This window comes from Catharus ustulatus, chromosome 7 (genome assembly GCF_009819885.2).
Source record: "Catharus ustulatus isolate bCatUst1 chromosome 7, bCatUst1.pri.v2, whole genome shotgun sequence".
In the NCBI taxonomy this organism is placed as follows: domain Eukaryota; kingdom Metazoa; phylum Chordata; class Aves; order Passeriformes; family Turdidae; genus Catharus; species Catharus ustulatus.
The window spans coordinates 35,021,574-35,046,478 of NC_046227.1; the positions used below are offsets into that span (position 1 = coordinate 35,021,574).

The following is a 24,905-nucleotide window of genomic DNA, read 5'->3' on the forward strand; positions in this document are numbered from 1 at the left end:
CAGTAAAAGAAGAGCATTTTGAGCAGGAGGTTAATTAGTGAGGGACAGAGGGTGAGGGATGGGAGGACAAGCTCCAGAGTGATCACTCCAGTCTGCCAGGGCAGTTCTGGTGTTTAGGGCCCAAAAGCACTGGGCAAAGCTGGTTTGGGTGATGAGGATGCTGTGCTTTGTCAGCTCAGCTCTCCAGGAGAACCTGAGACCACTGAGAGGCACAACACTGCCTTTGTGATCTTTGATAAGTGAACAAAACTTGTACTCACTAAAAAACTTTTTTTTTTAATTATTCTTTTTACAAACCACAGCTATCTTGTGATTCCACAAATGTTTTTGTATTCCCACTGTTTTGGTTTTTTTTTTCCATACTTGCTGACACTACTCAAATATTGTTCCTCTTGGTAGCAATATAAGAAATCCATTACTGGGCACAAGCTGCATAAGAAAAAAGGCTCACTTTAGTTCATGCTTCATCAGTATGACTCTTGTTAGCTTTTTATTCTCCAGGCAATATTGCTGCAATACCCAGTCTCAGAACATCAGTTCTGAACTATTCTAATAACACTGCCAGTGTTCACTTTGCCAGCTCTTTCACAAAGGATTATTATCAAAACATACATCCTTTGTCACTGCTATCAGCACCTGCTCATTCTCTGGATGAACCTGGTTTGAGCACCAACTGCAGCCCAGCTTCAGGGGATGTGCAGAACACTGGATATTCATTATACTCATCCATTTGTATTTCCAGCAATGCTGGATTAATGAAAAGGTATGCACAATAGCAAACACACATCATTACTGGAGAAGATTCATCTACCAAACCTGTTCAGCCTATTCTATTTTTATTGTTTCGATTAGAGTTGTCACTTAGATCCAGACCAATAACTTGACACTGTTCATGAGCTCCTTTTTAATGCAGTTAGGTCACATTTTTGGTATTTTAATTCCTTCAGTTTTGTCAGTGACTCTGAGTCCTTTTCAACTAAATTAGCTGAGTTTTTCATACAAGTTCATATCTTTGCATGTTCACAAATAAAAATTTATTTATTTACTAGTTTGCTGGGGAAAACCATAATTTCTCCTTTTTTCTGTTTTCACATGAATGCAGAATTGTTTTATCACCTTATTTTGGGAAGCAGAGCAGGTGTGACAAACCCCTTGCTTCTTTTTCTTACCAAGAGCAGCAGTCACCAGGTTTCCCAGCGAGCAGACCTGTGCTGCTGCACTGAAATTGAAGTTTCAAGAGAGAAAAAACCCAGGGGGAAATGCAAAGGTGAAAGAGTTTTCTGTCTCAGTTTAGTTAAAAACAATTAAAATTAAAAGATGGAATAGTACAGAATTGGAAGCAGTTCTGTAAAACCTGAGATCAGACGAAAAATAATTTTTCATCATTTTCTAGCAAGCTAAGGGACAATAAAAAAGTGGAAATAATTTTAAAAGGGTGGTTTGGGGGATTTTCTTTGTTGGATTAAGTATCTTTGCTTCTCTCATCTTATTTTGGCTCCTCTATTGTACCATCTCTAACTGTTCACAGCCTGAAAGAGGTTGTGGAGGGGGAGGATGAGCAACAAAATCTGAATTCTTAATGAAAACTTTCATATTATAATTAGTTACTACAAAGTTTTTCATGTTTTTTTTTTTTGGCTTGAGTGTTTGGGTTTTTTTCTGCTTGTTTGTTTTTGGGGTTTTGGCTTTGTTTTGCTTTGTTTGTTTGGATTTTTTTTTGGTTTTTTTGGTGTTTTTTTGTTTTTTTAATGACGAAGATTCCTTTTCAGGTCATCTTTAAAACTTTTTTGAAGTGAGTGGGTCTTATATGTATCTTGCAGCTCTTTGAAAATCTTTGTGACAAGAAAAGGAACTGAGCTGTTTTAATAATGGCATGTTATTAAACCACTAATGATTTGGCTGTTAAAAAGTGAGCTTTAATGATTGTAACTCTCCTCTTTGATCAGCAGAAAATGATGACTAATCTGAGAGGGAAAAGAAAAAGCCAAAGTTTTAAGACTCAAAGTCTCTCCTTAGCCTAGTGTCTGCTATAAAAGCTGAAAGGCAAGAGAGTAAAAAGAGAATAAAACAGGCAGCAGACAATAAGTGTGGATGTTTTATTTTGCCCTGAAATACTCCCCTGTCTAAATAACAATGAAGCAAATAAAGCAAAAAAATATATGGTTTGACCTCCTCTCCTTTTTGAATTTCTGTTCTTTGTCCACTGCAAGAATTTTCAGCTCCTCACCGATACCTTGATACCTCCAGGCAAATATGAGGTGAATGCAAACTCTATTCATTGTGCCTAATACAAATTGCATCCATGGACTGATTTTTATTTTTTATTTTTTTAAGACATAGGTACAGAAAGAGAAGAAAAACAAAATTACTATCAAGAAATTTATTTCAGAAAGGTCTCTCTCCACCCCTCACCAGCTGACTTGGTTTTTGTTGGCTGTTGTGGATTTATTAATGCAGGAATCCAGGGCTGGCCTCGGGTTCTGTCCCATCAAACTTTCTACCAGAGACCTCACCCATCTTTTGTCCAAAATCCCACCAAGCAGGGCAGCTCTTACTGGCTTACATGTGCACCCATGATGCCAAACTGGGTGAGTTGTCAGTCCAAAACTCTTTCTATTTATATCTTCAATCTCTTTGCCTCATTAAGGACTGTTCTCCATCCTCTGGGATGGCTTTTCCACACCCCAGGAAACATCTGTGCATGGTTCTCTCATGGGGAAAACTTTTCCCATTTCCTTCAATTTTTAGTGAAAAGTGCTCAGTAGATTTTGCGTTTTGGTCTGACCAAGAAAAGCAAACACCCCACAAGGATGATCATACACAGCTTGAGAAAGAACATTTGCAAGGGCATTTAAACAACCTGGATGTCAACAGGGCTCACATGACCAACTCCCAATTTCCTTCTTTTACCTCTACCAGATATAAGAGGTAGAACAAATTCAAAACTAAAACTAAACAAAACAAAAACAAAAAAGGGCAAAATTAGCTCTTTCTTATGATTTTTCTTCTAGATCTCTCAAATATGATATTTTAAAGCTGCTGTTCAACTCTGTTCTTACACAGGAGGCTGACTTTCAAAATGCCTTCTTACCCCCTTGCTTCCTCCTGTCTTCTGAAATTTTAGACTGAGGCAAATTTCCCTATGGTGCTTCACACAATGACATTATGTATTTTTAATTATCATTATTATTTTCATACTGTGGCTTTGATTTGAGCCACAGAAGAAATCTGTGCTTAGCATCTTCAGAATCAAAGAGGAAATCCGCAGAATAATATTTTTTATATTTTTCCCTCAGAACAAATTTCTGAGCTGATGGAGTAGACAACTTCAGCTGTTAATTCTTCACTTGTTTCCCTTATTCCCCTTTGTGAATCCCAGAGGTATCAACTGATTGCTATTGGAGATTTAAAATGCAAGAGTTTTTTTTTTTTTTGCTGTTCTGCATTTGTTTTTGTGGTTTTTTTTTTTTCCTGACTCACTAACATTACCAAGAAATGGTACATAACACCATAACACATTAATAGCTGTTGTTCTTCAAACATTGGCATAACACAATCTTTTCTTGCATGCACTTACAAACATTGTGTGCAAGAAATAAGCAGAGCCTGTGGGGTTTTTTTTATTTCTACACCATAGCAGAAGGAAAAGCCGATTAAAAGATTTATTCAAATATTTACATGACACACTGTTGCAGTATTAAAATGTGAGCTTGCTCCTTTTACAAATCTCTTTAGAAGTCTTTTCTCTCCTTTGTTCCTAATGCAACTTTTAAATGGCAGACACCAGTTTCAATGACTTCAGCCTGTAATTGTGCATCACCTCTGGTTCTTCTCTTCCTCTTCTTTTTCCCAAACTCCACACATCCTTCCACACTCCAGCCTTGCTCTGCACATCCTCTTTGCAATGCCACCCCATGTAACCTCCATTCACACATCTCCTTATGTTTGAACAGTTTTGTCAGTGGATGCTACATCAACACCCCCCACATTTCAAACCTCCTCCCTAAAGTTCATCTTTTTCCATGAGCCTGAGAAATAAAGTAGAAAGTTATGGCTGGCATCCCCAAAAGTACCACAACCATCAGTACAAGCTGCACGCTTCTGGAACTAGGAGTTCCAGAAGCCCCAAGGTTGCAGCCTCATCTGCTCTTCCTGTTCTTTCCCCATTTTCTGGCATGGCCAAAGAAATCAGAAAACAGGTATGAGAGGAAATTTTGGTATTTATGGTATTTATGTCAGATGTGTGAGCAGTATGGCCAGGACTGAAGTGTTGGAGCTGCAGCACATCCCCCTGCTCCAAGGCATTTCTGCTTTGTGAAATGGTGCAGTGCATCCTCCATGGCCATTGTTGTGCACTGGAAGGCAACAATTCACCTTGAACACTGGAGGCAATTAGGTAGGGATATTTACAGAATATATATGGAGATGTACACAGTTAGTATTCCACAATAATAATTCCTAATGTTCCTAAATGCATTCAGATATCACATACCTTGAACAACAGGCATTTTATGCTTCTTATTAAATACAAATAGATGCAGACCATAAAAAACAAAAATTCTCTGTGTAGAGACATTTAGCTGGTTGTGGCAGAGCTGAGAGAGAACCTAAATCTGATCTGAGTTTAAAATGTGTTACCTTCCTTATCATCAATGTCTGATGATCAAAGTCTCATGAATATGCCAACAAAATATTGGCTGGAATACTTTGAAAAATCGTTGCCCATGAGTAGAGTAGACCTGAACTGAGGATCTCAGCTAAACCCATTCTCAGTCAGCTTGCATTTGTTTCATGTTGACAGTCAGCAGCACCATCATCAATTTTACACCAATTTCATGGACCAGCAAAAGTAATCACTTCTGTTCCTTGACCACTGAAGAAAAGAAGTCCTGTATTAAAATTTATCAAACCTATGAACTGCAGACTATGGAACCAAACATCTTAGTTCAAAGACATTTGATAGATAACATATTATTTTAAAACAATTTATTTTCCCTCTCTGTTGCCAATTGTCACTTTATTTCCTCCTCTCCTTGTCCCAGCTTTTCCTTCAATCCATGTTTCACTGCCATGTCTGGACTCTGAAGTGCTCCCACTGATCAGTGGAGATTTCTGCCCCTGGAAATGCTGTCCTTAACACAGCTCTGAGACTTCACTGTGCTACTCTTAATTGATAATTAGTTGATGTAAGAGATGAGTATCAGCACTGCAGAACCCCTAACTGGGTAAATTACCAGGTCACTGGGGGAAGCAGCTATGGTATTTTTCTGGTGGGTGTGCATTAGATCTAGTCTGGAATAACCAAAACATCAAACACAGTTCAGACTGATAAAGTGCTGAAATCCTGCCAAAGTTGGCTGAAAACATAACATAACAAATGTGGCTCTTCAAGAGATGTATGAATAGCAAAGCTTTCTTCTCTCAATTTCAAATTCAGTTTTATGAGAATAAACTTTTATGAAAAGTTCTTTCACTCCCTGTGTGACATGAAAGAAGCTTAGTAGCTCAAGTTCCACTGTAAGCTCATAGGAGAATATATCAAACCATCACCACCAAACATCTGACAGAACTTGCAGGTACAGAGATGTAAAATTAACCACACTCAGAAAAGATATTCTTGAGTGCAGCGAGGGGAACCATTTGGAACGAGCAAATTTTCCACCATGCCTTGGTTGTTTTATGGGTAAAAGCAAAGTTTCTGGTTCATGACACAACTAAACTCCTAACACAGAGATGTGAACATGCCAGAATAGCAGGGCTTGACCCTGTGCTGCTGCAGGAAGTTTATCACAGACATAAAGGCTTGGGATCACACTCTGAATTTCTTAGCATTGGAAATGGTCTCTGTGCAAGCAGCAACTCATTCAGAGCTCAACTTGCAATATTGGTTTTATTATGGATGCTTTTGTAATTTTTTAAAATAAAACGAACCCACCAAGTTACCCAGACAGCAATACCATCCTAAAACTCTGACAGCAAAATAAGCTACAACTATGATCAGCATGAAAGAGTTAAAAGAAAAAAAAGGACAGAAAACAAAAGACAAAAGAAAGAATGAGGAGATTTTTTAAATAATCAGAATGCTTTTTCATTGTCTGTTTGCATTCTGGAACAAAACCCAGTCAAAACCAAACATAATTAATATATACATTGGGGTTTAGCAGTTAAAATGCATGTTAGGTATCCAATTAACAGAACAACAGAAAATTAATAAAAATGAAAAAAAAAGTAATGAGATAACTGCTGAACTGCAAACCATGTATTCTGAGAAAATTCTCCACACAGTGCTTTCACCACTAAATAAATGGAGATTGGTTAGTAAGAATGACACTGTAAAATGTCAGGATCACCTGTGGCCTTTCCTGCAGGCCAGCACCTCCCTCTCCCTACAGCAGCCACTCTTCACCTGCACGTGGCTCTGAGCAGCAGAGCTTTGCACCAGCAGGTAACAGCTGAAGGAAAACAGCCTCTCATGTGTCTGTCCCTCCTCACAAAAGCAAAGCCTTGGGTACAATTCCTACATCCCTGACAGATAAGATAATGGCAAGCTTTGGATTCATCCAGCAAATCCAGCAAAGAATGTACAAGTAAAGGCATAGAAAAAAGGCTGCTGTCAGCAAATTTGAAAGCTTCTACTTCGTTCAGATCAGAACTTGCAGAAAATCAATTTCTACATGAATTTTTATTTTTTTCTTTTAGAACAACTCTGCAGTCAGATCGAGTCAAGCTTACCATCTGCTGCAGAGAGAAATACAGCAATACTCAAGATCACATTATCAAACTTCTTTGTAAACTTTACATGCAAGCTGTTCCTGTCAGAATTGAAGTCATTGTGATAATGCTTCTTAATATTCGTTCAGGCTTTAAATAAAGACTGACAAAAGTCCACATATGGATGACAAGCTGTTCTACTGTAAATATTTTTGTATTTGTTGAGAAGGGGCTTATGGCAGTTCAGGACATATTCCATCAGGGATTTTGGTCTGAGCTATTTACTGACTAATAAAACCGAGATAAAATAATTGTTCAAAACTCCTCACCACAATTTAGTTTTAAATTAACTTGATCCCATTCCTACTCTTATTTAGTTATGCTTTTGCATCATTATTGTTTAAAAACTTCTCCCAGCTGGTGGATGTTATAGAATAGAAGACATTTAGTACTTTGTATTTTAAGCAAGGCTTAATTCCCAACTGGCACTGAATGTAGTTATCTATGGAACAGAAAAAGCAAATACAATGTAATTTTACCATTAGAGCTGACCCTCTAAAGTACAGTAAAAAATTCTTCCACTTTTTTTAGTGTAAATAAACTCATTAAACTAATTTCCAATATTCCAGTAAATGAAGGAAGACAACATAAAAATCCTCCAAAACCTCCTTTCCCACATCCTCTAGTCAGAACCACAACTTACAGAAAAGCAAACACAAAAGCAAGTGTTGTGACAAGTAGGAATTAAATTGCTTTTTCAGTTTTGATTCCGTTTTGAGAAGTCACAAGGCACATAAATTATTGCAATTAACACAATTAACTACTTGCTCCAAGTTCATTAGACATTATTGCTTTAGTATAAAAACTATGCAAGCAGCTCAATACAGCTGAGCAAAAACAGTTTTTAAAACACCTGCATGAAACAGATGGATTAAATGGAGTCACAGACAAGCATGCCTCATGTGGAATAAATCCTAGAGCAAAGAAAGAACCTTACCCTGCTGTTGGATCAACAGCTATGGCCTTGGGGTTGCTGAGGTCCAGCTCGATGAGGGTCACACACACTGACCCGTTCTGGCTGCAGACAAAGATCCTGTCGCTGATGTGGTCCACAAAGTAAAAATTCCCCGTGATCCAGTCGAGTGCTATTTGCTGTACATCTACCAAAAAAAAAAAAAAAAAAAAAAGAAACAGGAGCTCAGGAGTGCAGTTTCAATCCAAGTAAGCAGCTGCTGGCTGTTCTGCCAGCAGATGCTCCCTCACTTAAAGAGCTCCAGCTGCTTTACATCTATTCCATGTTTCTCATAAGAAATCCAATTCTCAGTACACAAAGAGGGGTTGGGGAGAACTTTTCCTTTTTAACTACAGACATCTGATTGCTACCACAGTGGTATGAAAGACTCACATTTGTTTTGAGCTCTGTTTAATATTTTTTAGTCTGTCATTGTGATTTTTTTTTATGGTGTCCTCAGGAGCAGCACCACTGAATGGTGGTGCACTTGTGAAAGGGCTGGAACACTGATGGCACCAGACTGCTGGGGGAAGGCAGCTCTGAAGGCACTCACATTCTGAATTTAATGTTCTGTTAGGCTCTGGGGATGGGACACTAGTAAGGGTTAAAAGAGTTTGTGGGTTATATTTGAAGGGGACTAAAAGCACACCAAAATAATTAATAGAAATTAAAAAATGTGATATGCATGTCTGAAACTACCTTATCTATGCATTCGTTTTCATTTAAAATAATTTTTCTTGTAGTTCTGGAATATCTGGATGCTGCTAGACTTCTGGTAATTGCCACAAGAAGTAACATTGGAGTAAATTTTTCTGTGATAATAGAGACATTCACCAACAACCAAGTTTTCATTCTCAGGACACTGTGGCAGCCTCACAACTGCTCCCTCCATTCTTTTTCTTGTGGGATTCTGGAACCAAACCCTGTAAATGCTTTATGAATCCTTCATTTTTCTTATAAATCAACTGACCTGCCCATGCACCACCTTACTGTTATAGCAAGGAAAAGGACAGAGAAGTGCAAAGAACATAACTTTATCAATTTAATTTGACTGAGATTTATTTTCTTCCTCTTCTTATTGGCAGTACTGTATTGACACCACTCTGTAGGACAGAATTAGTTCTTCTTTAATAAAGAATACCTCAATTAATAGAAAAAAATATTTCCTGTTAAATTTTTCCAATTATCAATATCAATGATTTTTGCTTTAAAAAAATAAATATGTTTATTATATTACAGTGCTTTCAAAATAGTGCTTACATGAGCTTCTGTCATGATGAGAGAAGCCAGATGTGATAAAATATCATTACACATAGTTGTTTGTTATTTTTATTAAACTTCCAGTATTCTGTATGTTTATAGTCCTTCAGATGGGGGATTTTTAGGATTGCTTTCCACAATCCAATAAAAAAAAAAACAAAAACAAAAAACAAAAATTGTTGCCCTCATCACATCCATGCTGCACTGGAGAGTAATAACTAAACTTGATTGAACAAAAATTGTGTTCATTGAGTTTTTGATGCTAGCTCAGGGCTTATGAGCCTTGTACTTGCTTAAAACAGACATGGAAGCTCATTTGCTGTCCTTCAAAGTGCAGGTAACTTAAATAAGATTTACTCAGTGAAATACCAGGAACACCAACTGTATCCACCTCAGCCACCCCATTACACAGTTCACTGCTGTCTTCTGTCTCTCCTGTTCCTGCCCTTCCATTAATCACTTCCCTTTTAATTCAAAGTGAATATTGTGCCTGATAGGTCCTATTACCAAGATCTGCTGAGCCAGAATAAAGAAATGCCCCATTTAGCCCAATATCCAAGCTCCAGAGGAGGCCAATGTCAGATGCACTGTGAGATATGTGAGCACTAATATAGCTCAGACAATAGGAAGAAAACACTTTTTTTCCCCCCTCTCCCTTTTTCCAAGCAAAATGTAGGACATGTTTTTAAAGACGCCAGAAGAAAACTCTGTGCCTCTGGAAATCAGTAATAGTCAAAGCATGTTCAATATCCCTGCTTACCATTTTCTGAAGTTGGATTCATGGAATGAAAAATTTATGGTTTACTGATTCAGGGAGACTTTTGAAAATTGCAGATAAGCTTGTGTGTAACGGAAGCATTTCAGAAAATGCCATTTAGAAAGGACAAAAGGTACAAAAGGAATCAATTTCAAACATTTGGAGAAATAAAACTAGTAGTTAAACTCCTGCAATGAGAGCTCTGGAAGATTGCTGTACACTGGGAAGTGGATGCAAAGGAACAAGGTTAAGTAGCAGCCTGTTGGAGGAGGGTATGTTTTTCTTATTGTGTGAAAAATGTACCTATTTTTAGATAAATGTGATATATATGTGAAAGGCACATCACACACAGGTTATTGGATTTGTTAACATAACAGTACTTACAGTTATAAAATGTCTGTTCTGTTCTTTCCTTAAGTTTTTGGTAACACATCACAAGAAATTGCACCAAACAGCTTGCTGTTTTTTTTTTATTTTGTTTTATGGAAACCAAGAATAATTCATTCAAAGAAATATTAGGGATAATAATTTGCATTAGGTAGTTAAAACTGAGCTCAGCATTCCAGGAAAAGTGAGACATCCAGAAGCAATACCACACCATAAACTTCGTGTCAAACAGCATGGGTAGCTCTGAACACTTATTTATCCAAGTTCCCTTGTTGCCTGGAAAGACTGACCTGGAACAGAGACTAGACAGAGCAAAAGGAATAAAATAGGAATTTATTTAAAGGATTCACCTTGGGCAGTGCAAGAGCCTGGATGGGGCTACACCCAGATCAAATCCAAGATGGATCCTGGTCACGAGTTTTACACTTTTATAAGTTTTGGTTCATCATCACAACTTGGGGTCAATTGTCCAACCACAGCCCCAGGCTATGAAGTCTCAGCCCCTGCCTTGCCCCCCTTCCCTTTGCTGTTGTTTCTGCTTTTTAGGTACCAGCTGTCCTTGATTCTCGAGCTGGGAAGGGATTGTTTTGCTTAACTACCCAGTGAAAAGAACTTCCTAACACCTAAAATGAAGTTTCAGAATTACACACTAAGCAGCAGAGACTCTGGAAAAATATAGAAGCTGAAACCCAAGGCATCACCCAGGCCAGCAGAATGTCTTTGGAAGGGCATGGAACTCTCAGCAGCACAGGCTGTTGGAGAGCTTTAGGCTCATTCCAACTGCATTCCTTGTAAAGCTGCTCTTTCCAGAGCATGCCAGCTTTCAAGACTTTTATCACAGAGTTTCCAGAAAAAACAACACGTTAATTCACAGTACAGTAATTTCACAATTAAAAGATGCACCTGATTATAAGCCGCACATTACAATCCAAAGTGTGATCAAAGGTATCTGTTCTATCACCATCTGTTGAGGGTGGGGGCAGTGATCCTTATCTCCAAGGGAGATATTCTGCTAATGGGCCATCCATTGAAACCAGGCAGGGCATTGTTCTTTATCTTTTCACAACCCATCCTTCCTCCAGCCAGTCATTTTCTGCTCATGGCCATTGAGTCCCACTGTGGGACTGATAAAATTACTGCATCCCATTGGGAGTTGCTCCAGCCAGGGGGAAGAGCCCAACATTTCTTACCAAGATAAAAACAGAGGTTTTGGGACACTAAGGGAGCCCCTTTCTCCACTGGACTCCAGTGCAAAACCGGATTTCTCCACATCCCCACTGGAGCTCCGGAGGGAAACTGCACCTTGTACAGGAGCACTGCTCCAACTGAGCCACATCTGTCACTGCAGGAGGATGCAGCCACCATGGAATGGGACTGCTGCCAACACCCTGCCTGACGGGTGTCAGGTTGTACTCTGACTGTGTCAGGGTTTGGAGTTCGTTTCTTTGTAGTGCTGTATTTCTATTTTAATTTCCCTAGTAAAGAACTGTTATTCCTAATCCCCATATTTTTGCGTGAGAGTCCCTTGATTTCAAAATTATAATAATTTGGAGGGAGGGGGTTTCCATTCTCCATTTCAAAGAGAAGCTCCTGCCTTTCTCAGCAGACACCTGTCCTCCAAACTAAAACAGCAACTTTTCCTTCTTTGTCCATATATAAGCCACACCTGATTATAAGCTGCACTTATGGGTTCAGACCAAAATTTTAGTCAAAATGGTGTGGCTTATAATCGTGAAATTGCTGTAATTTTCTTCAGAAGAACAGAAGAAATTCCCCAGAGAGATGTCCTGCTATCAGAACATTTCCAACCAGCCCATCACTGAGTGGCATTTGTGTGTTGGAGGCACCAGTGATCTGCTTTGGGGTTTGTCTCTGTTCTGTGCCCTCTGCATTGGACACATCCACCTTCCCACAACACAAACTTGAAAATAATTGTCCAAGCCCACTCCCCCACCAAATTAAATTCTGCATGAGAAATCCCCTCAGCTGACAGAGAATGGGTTTTGTGAATTCCATTTTAATCTCCATGGTTTGGTAGCAGCTGTGCACGAAGCTGCTGTGAATGGCTCCCCAGTTATCACACGAGTTGCATGCACTGAAAACCACAGATAAGGCTCTGGTTCAACCAGGGACTTTTAAAATATATATAAAACTTCTTGTACTCAAGAAGTTACTGAATTCATTTCATGCCTGTTTCTGGATTCATATATAAACCCCACTATGTGCAGATGTCTGGTCCACTCACATCTTTAAAGTAATTAATCTTCTTTTCTTTCATTCACACAGTTTTAGAAGTCTCTATAAAGAAATATTCCCCCTTAAAAACACACATATTTATTCTGTGCAATCTTCTATATAGTTCTGAGGGCTTTTCTATATTAAAAACAGTTTCCTTGGAGCATTTCTGCCAAATGTGATCATCTTTCCTTTATTACTTTCTAAAAACTAGGATTTCCTCTTAAGGACTTCATAAAGAATAGTTAAGACAGCATATAGGTTAAATTCTGCTCTATTTAATGACATTATGTAGACTGTCGGCACAGCAAAAATGTGTCTGGAAGTGAACTTCTCCTGCCTTTTAAACACACAGACATTATTAGACTTTTAGAGAAAATAATAATATCTTATAAGGACGGCTAAATCTTCAAAGGGTCCTGGAAAATATGTCTTATGGCCAAACCAAAGTTTACGGAAATCAGAGAAAAACAGAAATGGCTCTCTTCTTTCACTTTGATTTTCCAACATAAATCTTGTACTGTAGAATTATTACATTTATTTCCATTTCACATCAAGACTAGCACTAGACTTTAGATCTTCAGCAGGAAAGAGGGAAAAGCAGTGACATATTCTTGTATTTCTGTTACTGCTGTACTCAAGGATTCTGCCTGTGCACTATTAAAACCAGTATTATATTGACAGATTTCATTTTTCCCAGATGAAGAAACAAAAATTAGCAAGATTTTTCCTGTAAAAGCTTCAGTATAAACATTTCCTTATTTTTAATGTAAGAATTCCTCTGAGCAAACTACTCAGTGGAATTCTTGAGTTGTTGGGGTGTTTATGAGAAACTTCTGAGTGTACTGGGGAATGATTTTGGATGAAATGCAATTAAAATTTAAAATATTCCTTGAACTCTCCATATGCTTTTTGTCAATGATGAAAGAGATAAACCATTTCTCGCTTTAAGGGAAAGAACTTAGCTTCTATTGCCTTATGTAGCAATTTTTTCCTTATTCTGGATATTACTGCAATGAAAACTTCCTCATAAATGTGTATAAAAAATCACTATTGATTTCATATTTATATTTTCTCCATATTAATACATATTTATTAAATATATATCTGAAAGTGCTTAAAACAATCTTGATTTTTGACATAGAAATGCTGGGTTACTTTTGGTCTTTTGAGGGTTTTTGTTTATTCTGTTTGGTTTTTTAATTTTTTTCCTTTTATTGTTTGTGTTTTGTTGTTTTTTGCTTTTTTTTTTTCTTTTCTGAAAATTGATCTTAAAGGAATAATTATATTTTATTAATTTAAATCACTAATTTTTCTTCTATAAGCCCTATATCTCCTTTCTTAATTCAATGTCCAAACTGGCATGGCCAGACTTAAATTTATTACCTAGTTAAAAAGAAAAAAAGAGATAAAATTATGTATTTATCATGAAACAAAGAAATGTTATTTCAAAGCAGAAAGCACTTAAAGCACTTAGGAATAGAATTTTTGCCTCCACTGAATAAAAAGTCAAGTTTCTAACAAGACAAAAAAGGTTTTTGGGATTTTTTTGTTTGTTTTGTTTTGTTGGGTTTTTTCATTATTATTATTTTTTGGGGTTTTTTTAATTTGTTTTGTTCTTTTGTTTTGTTTTCTCCAATAGCCAGTGATGATGAGAGGAGGTAAGAAGTGTTAAAACACAGAAATGAAAAGCTGTGAAATCCTGCAGCAGCACTGCCTTTGCTGTGACACTCTTTTGACATTAATGCTCCTAATTAGCAGCCCAGACAGCCTTGTACTGACACTGTGCCTTGGGAAAGTGCAGCTGGAATGGATTTTCTCTGTGTCTCTTCTATCACCAAGAATTTGCCATGATTTGTCTGCAATGCCACTTAAAAAATATGATTTTTATTCAAGATGTCACCATTCAATAAGTCAGACACACTGGTGTCTCAACTTTCAACAGCCATGTCCGGAGTGATTATTACATAAGTTAAAAAATGAAAAATCAAGTGAAAAATATCCATCCATCTTTTTCAAACAGCTCATCCTCAAATATCTGATGCCTCTGAATTAAATCAGCCTTTGCAGATACTCTTTGTTAGAAGCACAAGGCAGAACCTAAAATATACTAAATTTAAATAAGCACTTCAAATTCCTCAAAAGAAGAGAAAGATTTTCCTTTTCTTTGTGGAGTAAAATCATTTCAATTTCAATCAATGTGGTTACTGACAAAAATATTGTTGGCTTTCTTTCAACCCTGGAGCATAATATACTGCATTAAACCCCATGAATGTGAACAGAGACAATAGCAGTTTCCCCACGCTAAAGACTTTTCAAAAATATGAGAATAATCTAAATATTATGAATACTTAATGAAATCATCCTGATGGCTCAGAAAGACACAAAGTCTTTGAGAGACGTGGTCGACTCAGGCACTCTGAGATTCACACATTCAGCTTTTTACCAAGTACAGGAGAGACAAATTCTGGGCATTTGGTGAGAAATTGGAACAGGTTGTGGCTGCCCCATCCCTGGAATGTCCAAGGCCAGGTTGGATGGGGCTTGGAACAACCTGGGATAGTGGAAGGTGTCCTGCCCATGGCAGGGAATGAGATGATCTGAGAGGTCTCTTTGAACACAAACCATTCAGAGTCCATGATTCTACATTAGCTGAGGTGGATTATTCAGCAGGTACTGAGAGAGAAATGTCAAAGTGTGGCTTTAATAAACTTCCTTCTTCCACTGGGAATCCAAAAACAAATATTAACAGCACTGACAACAACAACAACCATCAGCAACATCCTCTTCCAACAAATTCCTTTACACAGCACTCAGTGGAAATGTGATGATAGCCCAGATATGCCTGTGCCTTTCCCTGGAATTTTACAGCAGGGTAGAAAAATCTGGTCCTAAATTCTTAAGCACTCTTAAGCATATTTCTTCTTTTACTTTTGTTATAGAAGGATTCCATCAGGAAATGCATGGAGTTCCTGGAGTGAGTAAGATGAATGAAATTTGTTATTGTGTCCTGCACCATAGAGCTGGCTGTGATGCCAATGGCTTAAATGAGCAAGGAAGAAGTGCAAAACAATTAAATAAGGGCCTTGTGAGTGGCCCTATCTTTTAATCCTGACTGTTAAGATTTTTATAGATGGTGAATTTTCTGACATCAATCTCATGTCAGATATAAGTAAGACTAGCAGAAAACCGTAACATTCCTAATTTCTGCATTACTGAGTCTCAAACACATTGCCCAGTGATTGCAAACCTGTAATGGGGTCCCAGTGGCCCATGTACATGCTGAACAATAAAGACAGATTTATAGAGGTACATAGCTATAACAGTCTTATTTTTTTCTTTTTAGCTGCACATTCAACAGCTTCTTATAAATCTAGTGAGACTGTAAATCAAACCCAGTTATTTACTTCAAAGCAGTTAAGTCACCCACTGTTAAAATTAAAGCATAATTCAGCTGCAACAGGCGTCCCATCGAGCACGGGGTCTCAGCGTGGCTGCTGCAGGCTGGGACATTCCCTTCCTTCACCCACCTTCCAGAAAAGGCACAAATCCACCTCCTCCACCTCCCTAGGACTGCCCCCTGCTTGGGTCATGAGCCCCTTAAACCATCATCACGACAACAAAGCCACTTACAAGTTTTTCCACGGACAGGCTAAGCAGCAGATGACAACAATGCAAAGAGAAGCCAATAAATAGATAGGGTTACTTCCACAGTGCAAAGTATTTAAGGGAAATGACTTCCAGAAAAAGTCTGAACAGTTTAATACCAGAGGCAAGCAACATTGCTTTAAGAAATGCTTTTGGGGAGATAATTTAGCAGTGAATTATCTCTGCCTACTCTTAAAGAATGGGTTAGGCAACAAAGGAAGCTCACACTGCACTTTTTTCATAGAAGGCATCATTTGTCAGAGAACACTCATTCACAGGATCCAGACATGCTGTAGGTTCCTGCAGGTACCATGCAGGCCATAATTTTATAGGCAAATTTCATCTGGAGCCCACTCTAGTTGCTGTTAGCAATAAATGATCTAGTTATTATGAGATGAGGGACATGTCACAACCCACTGGTGTAAATCAATCCCAAAGGACATTATTACACTCAGTTTTAATCAGAAGGTAATACTGACCATAGAGTATTTAATTTTGTTATACAGACACATTCACATTGGGCACAAAAGTCTTTGTTGTCATCTCAAACATATTACAGGAAAAGGAGAAAAATTACACTTGCAACAAACAAATAAAGAAACAAGATGCACCACAAAAACCAAAACCAAAACCAAACCAAACCAAACCAAACCAAACCAAAAACCCAAGCATTGCTAGAATAAATAGAACTTGCTTTTAATATAATTAAAATATGCATACGGAGTCCATTTTAAATCCAGATTAGAATTACAATTTAGACAATATTAGACAATCTAAAAATTTTCTCAATAATAAAAAAAGAAACATATACCTCATTTCTTCACACAGTATTTTGGAAACAAAAGCCTATTATGTACTTTACTAAAGAAAAGCCTCATTTTTATGATTTCTAAGAAAAAATAATAATAATAAAAAAAAACTTATTTTATTGAGGACATGGAGCTTTTTCCTTCATCTTTTCCTTTCTTTCTAACAGAGGCAACATAACACCTTGCCATCAGCAGGCTGGCACTCCTGCAAGACTCTGCTCAGCACCTACAAAAGTCATTTGAGCAAAACTAACAAGTAAAACCCTTCCTGCCTACTAATGCTGCCAACAGATTACAACAAATGCATCCCATGTAAACATTACCTCATCTTCCCTTTCTCCCTCTCTGTCCTTTTCTTTTTTTCACCCATTTATTGCATATTTCCAATGCCAAAATAGTAACTTTGAGGAGAAGACTGTTATTCATTATATGTGACCTGACCAACAAAACAGACAACTGCATAGACTTAAAATATTGAAATTGTTACTGCATTTAAAAAATAATAATAAAAAAAATCCTTGCTAACTATTTCCAGTGATACAATAAATAAAAATAAAACATGGTCTTAGATTTATAGATAAATTCTTTTTCTATCAATTTTCAAGCAGACATCAGGACACTACATTTTTGTTTTTGTTTATTTATGTCTCTCATCACCACAGTAGTGCTGCTATTGGTCTACCTGAGCATTATTTTAAACCAGAATTGCGCCATAGATCCCATCAGAAGTCTCATAAATCACTCACATAGCTGGTGCTTCCAGAAATGTGGCTGCAACTCAGTGTGTTTATATGTGCAGAACCTGACCTTTGCTTTCAGGAGGCTTCCAGCCCTTCCCAAATCTGACCACTCCAGGAAGATGTGAGCCTATAATCCCAACTGTTCCCACTCCCAAAGTCCCAGGTACCTTGTGCCAACCATTCCCACCTCATGTATTCCCCAGCATTGAAGGTTTTAAACCTCAGTGTGTGTTATTCTCTGCTGTTCTACATTTAGAGGGGAAAAGACAAAACATTGGTCTCTTACCAGTATTTTGCCTTTCTTCCTAAATCACTGCTCCTGTCATGGAAACAGTAAAAACAAATTGTCCCAACCCTTGCAGAGAAGTGTAGAGGAGAGACACTAACCTTGTCTTCCTCCTAGCTATATTTTTTACCCATGAAATATTTGCCCACCCTGATGCAAACTCAGTTCTGAGTGATCCCAAAGGCAGCACAGGCCATGGTGCAGCACTGAGAGGAGGAGCAGGGCACAGCCCCAGGTGCTCACAGCCTCACACCCTTCCCTCCAGCCAGCAGCAGCTCTGCTCTGCAGAGCACACATCACAGTGCTTTCACAGCCTGTCATAAAATACACGTTCTCATCACTGCATCTTACTGGAGCTGCCTTTTCTCACTGGATAGAAGGTAATGCAGTGCTTATGGCTGTTTAAAACAAACCTGAATTCTGCAACTAGCTGTACAGACTCAGTGACTGAACAATATCATCCCAGAAGAGTCTTGAAAGGAAAATATGTATTTTCAGTATATGCACAACTAGAAGGGAAAAGGCACTAAGAGAAAAGGCACTAATCTTTTATAGCACATTTTACTTATCTTCTTATATAGCCATAGAAAAAACTCCCCCAAATTAAAATATGGGAAAATACATTTAAGTAAAATAGCAATAAATGACATTCAAGTCCACAATTGCCAAAAAGAGCAAAAGTGCCCTGAACTGCCAATTGTGGCACAGATCCCCAACACTCCTCAGCCAGCTCATTATTTTTGCTTACACAATGTGACAGAAATGTTATGGAATTCCACATGCACAGAGGTCCCAAACTTTGTCCCCAGCTCAGAACTGTCACAGTGAATGCCTGGCCCAGCACATCTAGTGGCAGCTGCTGGGTGACATACAGATAACACTCAGGGCATCAATTTTATGCAAGCAAACTGACCCTTTGCATATCCTGTCCTTATCATTTAATTGCTTACAATGGCTCAAACACCTTTTTTGTTTTCCAGAACAAAGAAAATCAGAAGTCTGACTTTAGCAAAAGTGATCCACTTCAGTTAGAATATTTGTTGCATGTAATTTGTCAGTTTTAGAAATGTGCTTCACTCAACTATTTAAAATGTGCAAGAAAAAACAAGATTTTATTATATTGAACTCAAAATAGTGAAAAGGACAAAATTTATTGTTGCATTTTATTTATTCCATGATGCTGACTTAATCCATAATGTTTTCAGCATTTCAATTTCTACTCCAAAGCTGAAGTCACAAGAAAGTTCTAAATCAAATTTGTTTCATTCTAAGTAGAAATCCACAATTCAATGTATTGAGAACAAAAACATATTTCCATGATCTGAAGATATTACTTGTTGAGCAAGTCATTGCTTCTGGCAGTCAAAGGAGTTAAAAAATGAAGAAAGCAATCCTATATTAAATCCTCACAATCAGATGGTGGTTTTAATTTGTCATGTCCATCACCATCTAAATAATAATCACTTTGCAAAATAGGCAATTCATCTTTTTGTAGGGCTCCTGATAAAGGGATAAGGAAAGAACAAATCCTTTATTTATTCTGACACACACAAACTTTTGGTGTGTCTCTGGCACAGGCTCCAGTCCAGCACAGCAATACCCAGGCTGTGAGTACACAAAGCAGATTAGGAAAGAGCTTAAGGTGCTGCAGCAGTTTGTTTTAATTTCATCACATGTAGCTTCTATTCCAGGTTTACTTCCATTAATGCAATTATCCATTATTATTCCTTTCTGAAAAGCATGCTATTTACCTTTTCCCCTGCAGTAGAAAAAAGCATCAGATCAAAACCTGAGTTTCAAAACACAGAGATTTCCAGAGGCCACAAGTTTGATCAGGAGTCACAAAATTTGTGATTTTAGTCTATGACCCTTTTCATTGCATAAGGCATACAAACAGATTTTTAATTTTTTTTTTAAATTTATTTTTTAAATTTTATTTCCTGCTGCTTCCCCAAGATTTGCAGCAGGTGCAATGTGTGGTTCATTCCAGTGGGTCACTCCCCTGCAGACTCAGATCTCTGTGCAGCCCAGACAATTCCTGACACTGCTCAGGCTCATTGCTCACACAACACTGTTCCCTCATGGCTTCAGCTTCTGTAAATCTCTGTCTGGGATGGACTTTGGTCTGCAATTGCTTGAGTGCTTTGTTTTTATATCTAAACATGGTTCCAGTTATGATGTTGGATGTAAACAAACCGTATTTTGGAGTTTATAATTTTTATGTTCCTTTTGCTCCTATAAAGGCAAAAGTGCTTTCAAAGAAGACACAGACTTTTTAAAGTTTCCTTCAGTGTTGGTCTGTGCCTCAGGAAAAATCTTTAGGAGGCAGAAGAACTCATTTAATGACACAATCCAAAGTGCATTATAAAAAGAAAAAAAAGCTCAAAACTAAGAATTCTTGACTTCTTCACTTGACTTTAATAGAGTATTTTAGGTTTTTAATGAAGTCTGAATTAAATATTTGCGTTAATAAATAAATATCTGAGTGGCAAATTTGCTGTCAATTAGTCTAAATGAGGCAAACTTGGTTAGCATGCGAGTTGCATTTGCAAAGTTATTTTACTGCTCAAAAAGACAACCACTGGCTAAATTGTAGGAGATGTGAAATTTATAAAAACAAAAACAAAGTACCAGCAGAAAGCAAAAAAAAGTTATGCATTTGTAATTAGCATATTGAAATATACTGAAATATTAATCAGATGTTTTATTGCCATTAAGAAAGTTTCCAAGAGTGCATTTGAAGCCTCAGGTTTGTAAACAACTTTACTGAAATGGGCAGGTTACAAGTGTTTGTCTCTTATTTATCTCCTACAGCTCTCCTCATTGGAAGAAGACAAGCTCCTGTGAATACTGAGGAAATGTGAAATAATTCCAAGAATAGTTCCAGTGGTTACCAAGTAAAGAATAAAATGAAGCCAACATGGTGCATATGGATGTCAAAGTTCTATGGAAAAATGTCTAATCCCATAAAACATCCAATAATTAATGCCACTTTTTAGGAAAAAGAAAATTATTTGTTAATTTGTTTTTTGCTCAACCAATACTTCACTACTTTTATATATGAATGTATAAATGTCTTTGTAAAATATTCACTACAAAAGTGTGATTTACATTAGCAGAAACCTAGTTATCCATACATTACATATCTATAGCCCCCACAATTATGCAATTCCACCTTAAAGACCTTGCTAACAAAATCAAAATGCTTCTTTTTTACAAGCAGTATAATAATTCAATTTGACAGAGACAAAGAGTCCCTCAGCATTCTGACTGATATAGATAAATTTAGGTGGTTACTGCTACTGTGACAAAAAAGTCCTTTTTTTTTACAAAACCTTTCTGCTGCTGGGGGAGTTTGCTTGCTTGCTCTTGGATTTCCTCCCTTCTGTAAGAGCTTTTCTACCCAGGATAGGTTGGGAAGACTTAAAAAGATCCAGTCATGCCCCACTTTAGGACAAGAATGAATATAGAATTAAGAAGGAAGTCTGAAAATGGTGAGCTAAGAAGTTGATAAAACAGGGAAAAGGAATATGACAATGTATTCAACATTGATAATTTTTGTCTCTTTGCAGAGACAGAATTCAGGACACTGTTCCAGGCAGCACCTAGGAGTTTAGAGAAGGGGAAAAAACTAAAAAAAAATGAAAAGCAATTAAAAATTTGCACTGAGAAATGCCATTGAGATAAGGTTTTTTATTTCCTGTACTCAGAGATTTAACTGTCCAGGACACAACTACTGAAGAACAAATGAAAGAAGAACAGATATGATCCCAGCTTCGCTAAGAACAGAAGCCAGACTCGGGGTTTTGACCAATGTCAATGCAAGATCAATTGTGGAAGCTGGATGGGTAACAAGGCTTGAAAAACAGTAGCATCACATCTTTGAACGACTAAAAAAAATCCATTTGTGGCAATTAGGAATCAGTTAATAAGTAGCTGTGGTGTCAGAAAGGATTAAGTGCAAATAACCTAACTGTGGAGGGAAATGTGACCAATTCAGACTCTGCCATGGGAGCTTGTGCCCCAAAGTGACACAACACAATGCTGTGGTGACAATACTCAAACCAGTAGAACAATTCCCAAGCCAGATGGAAAACTCTGTACCCAAAAGATGCAGCAAAAGCAGACAGGTTCTTCACAACTAATATTTAGAACCCCCTGCTAGAGGAAAGGCCCTCTTGGGGTTTCAGCTGTACAGATTATATCCTAACTTTTGTGCAAACACCATTGAGAATTGAGGTACAGACCTGATCATATGAATATTAATCATTAAAAAAAGATAATAAATTTTCAGCACACAGCACACCCAAGTGATTGTGCTTGTTGGAGCAGAAAGGTTGAATGAAAGGATATGAACCATCCTTATTCTTCCACTAACCCTGATAACCATCAAAAATTCTGTGCAGAACCAAAAGTCAGCAAAGACAAAGCCATCTTGTCATTATAGGAGACAGAAAAATTCTCTGAAAAAGGACAATTATCAGTAGCACTGTTTCCAGCACTAAATAAAATTCCATACTATACTAGGAAAGCACTTTATTGAGGCTCTATCAAATCCTGGATCAAGAGTTCTGTAAGTTCAGGGACACCAGAATGAGGAATAAAAGTATGGACAGCTGCAAAGAAAGTATTTCCCACATCATGGAGCATGCACATCCAAAAAAAAATTTTTGGGCTTGGGCTTAAAATATCTAAAAGCACATGGAAATTAAAACAAAATGCAAACAGGAAAATGAAAATCCAAACAGACACTGAGGAAAACATGAGGAAGACTGGGAAAGATGCAGCCTGACATACAGCACAGAGATGAACCAGGGATGACCCAAGTGCATCAAACCTGGTTCCCTGTGGAGCATCACCAAGCTCCAGAGCAACAGTCTGTGCTGGAACCTGTGTGAGAAAACCTTCACAAGCCACCTGGAAGATGACTTGAATAACAAAGTGATGAGATCCAATAAAAATGAGATTTCCAGAATAAGTCTGTTTTGAAGAACTGCAGGACCTTGAGAGTTTGAGGCTGGACAGTGAAAGGAGATGTTCAAATTCAAGTTGAAATGAACTTGATGTGGGAAATTCAAGTTGAATAAATACTTAGTTAATGAGAAAATTATCCTAGTTTTATATATTTACTCATGGTTCTGTCTAGAGCACTTGAGAATGAGATATTGACACTATTCAAAAAAATAAAAAAAACTAAAGCCAAAAACCAAGCAAGCTCACCTTTAGACAAAGTAAGAAAGTTCATTATTCCAAAAACAGCATTTGACCTTCAGTCTTGTCAGAAATGCAAGGGCAGCAGTGCAAGATCAGCCAGAGCTTGAGAAGTCCACAGACAGGGAAAGAATTCTGTGGTACTCCCTTAGGACACTCTTCTCACCTGCCATTTGGGCCCCCATGACTGATTCAGGTGCTCTGAACACTGCTAAAAACCATGTCAGGTATAAATGACCTTGACATGAAACCTTCTCCTTTCTGTGCATCTTCAAGGCACATGGGCTGTCTATCACAGAAGAAAAAAAAAAAAACCACAAACTCCCATTCTACAACTGTGTGACAGCTCTTAGTGCTTGTCTGGAGGCAAATTTGGGGCAGACTATGTAGGAATAAACACTTTCCCCCACATCTTCACAGTTTTGCTCCTGCAGAGTAAGCCAAACTTTGCTCTGATTTGCCATGAATATTCATGGCCATTCACAGGAATTGCTGACAGGAACAGCATCTCCAGTGCTTGGTGTTTCCTTCAGTGACTGAGCCTCAGCAATGCCAAGGGAATTACTGCAGCTGCTCTGAGCACAGCAGTGTTTATGGATAATCACTCCTGAGAAGTGACAGGTCAGGAGGTGGAGGAGCCATTAGGGGGACCAAAACCAGGAGGAAACAGTAATGTGCCCAAACAGACACTGCTGGATCATGCTGAAATTCCCTGGGCTCGCTGTCTGATGTTCTTCACTGCACTCACATCCAAGAAGTGGGAGATGCAAAAAGCCAGCCTGGCTTGTGCCCAGCACACCAAGTAGAAGGTTCTGGGTCCCACAAGCAGAGAGGAAAATCCCTTTCCCTCCAGAGACTCCAGCCCCTCCACACCCACCCCCAGCTCCCAACCTTGGCAGGTAAAAACTGAATTACTACCGAGGAAACAAGACGTTTCTTTCGATCCAGAGCAGTCCTGTCCAAACACAGCTGCCAAGAGAAAAGCCTGTGCCCCTTCCCAGGTGAGGTGTGATCAAGTGTGGGCACAAAGCACAGGTGGCAAAGCTGAACACAGGCACTGCAGCATTGCTTGTGCTGTGCTGAGATAACTGAGTGCCAAGAAAACCTGAATCAAACATCAGCCAAGCAGAAAATATCACGCTCTTGAAGCATCATCCCAGAAGAGATTTTGTTATTGTGCAGAAGAATAGCAGCTAAAACCCATGCTGTGCTGCCTGGTGCTGGTTTGTAGAGCATGAAAGGTGCTTGGTGCTTGTAATGATGAAGACAACAAAATGCCTCCTAAAATGAGGGAGAAGGAGATTCTTGCACCCAGAGGATGCTGCTCTGGCCACCTCTCAGCTCCCACACACAAAAGCATTAATGTAAGACTGCACACCATGGCTTTGAAAGAGCAGAAAATTGGGAGATTTTCCACATTCATGCCATTAGAAAGAATTTTTGTTAGCTTGGGGCTAGAGAAATCAGTCTAAATAAATTATTGTTCCTGAAAGTCTCGCTGTGCTCAGTGAAGTGGGCTGTGAGCTCGTTGTGAGGTGTAAGGGAGCACCCCTGTTACTATGGACAGAGGATTTTCCTCACAGGAAAATCATCTCTGAAAGCACATTTGGCTCCAGTACTGTCTGCATCAATCTTCCCCAAGAGGAAAATTTCCAGCTTCTCTTCCAAAAACTTCTAGGTCTTAAAAGGACAAAGATGAAACAACATGACAATGCCTGGCCTTGTCTGTGCTGCCACTGCTGTGCCTGCAGAAAGCTGTCCTTATGCAAGGGGATAAAACTACCAAACAAACCCTGAGATAATAAATATTTTAAGAGTGAAATTAGCCTAATTACTAAGCACGAGGGAG

At 38.2% G+C, this 24,905-nt stretch overlaps 1 protein-coding gene across 1 annotated transcript in view; it reads right to left on the reverse strand.

The window, feature by feature from the left end:
• LOC116998804 (low-density lipoprotein receptor-related protein 1B-like) overlaps nt 1-24,905 on the reverse strand; it is a 535,307-nt gene that overhangs the window by 157,905 nt on the left and 352,497 nt on the right. The window contains exon 7 of the mRNA XM_033064919.2: nt 7,709-7,871. Within this exon, the coding sequence (XP_032920810.1) occupies nt 7,709-7,871 (163 nt within the window). The remainder of the gene's footprint in view (nt 1-7,708; nt 7,872-24,905) is intronic.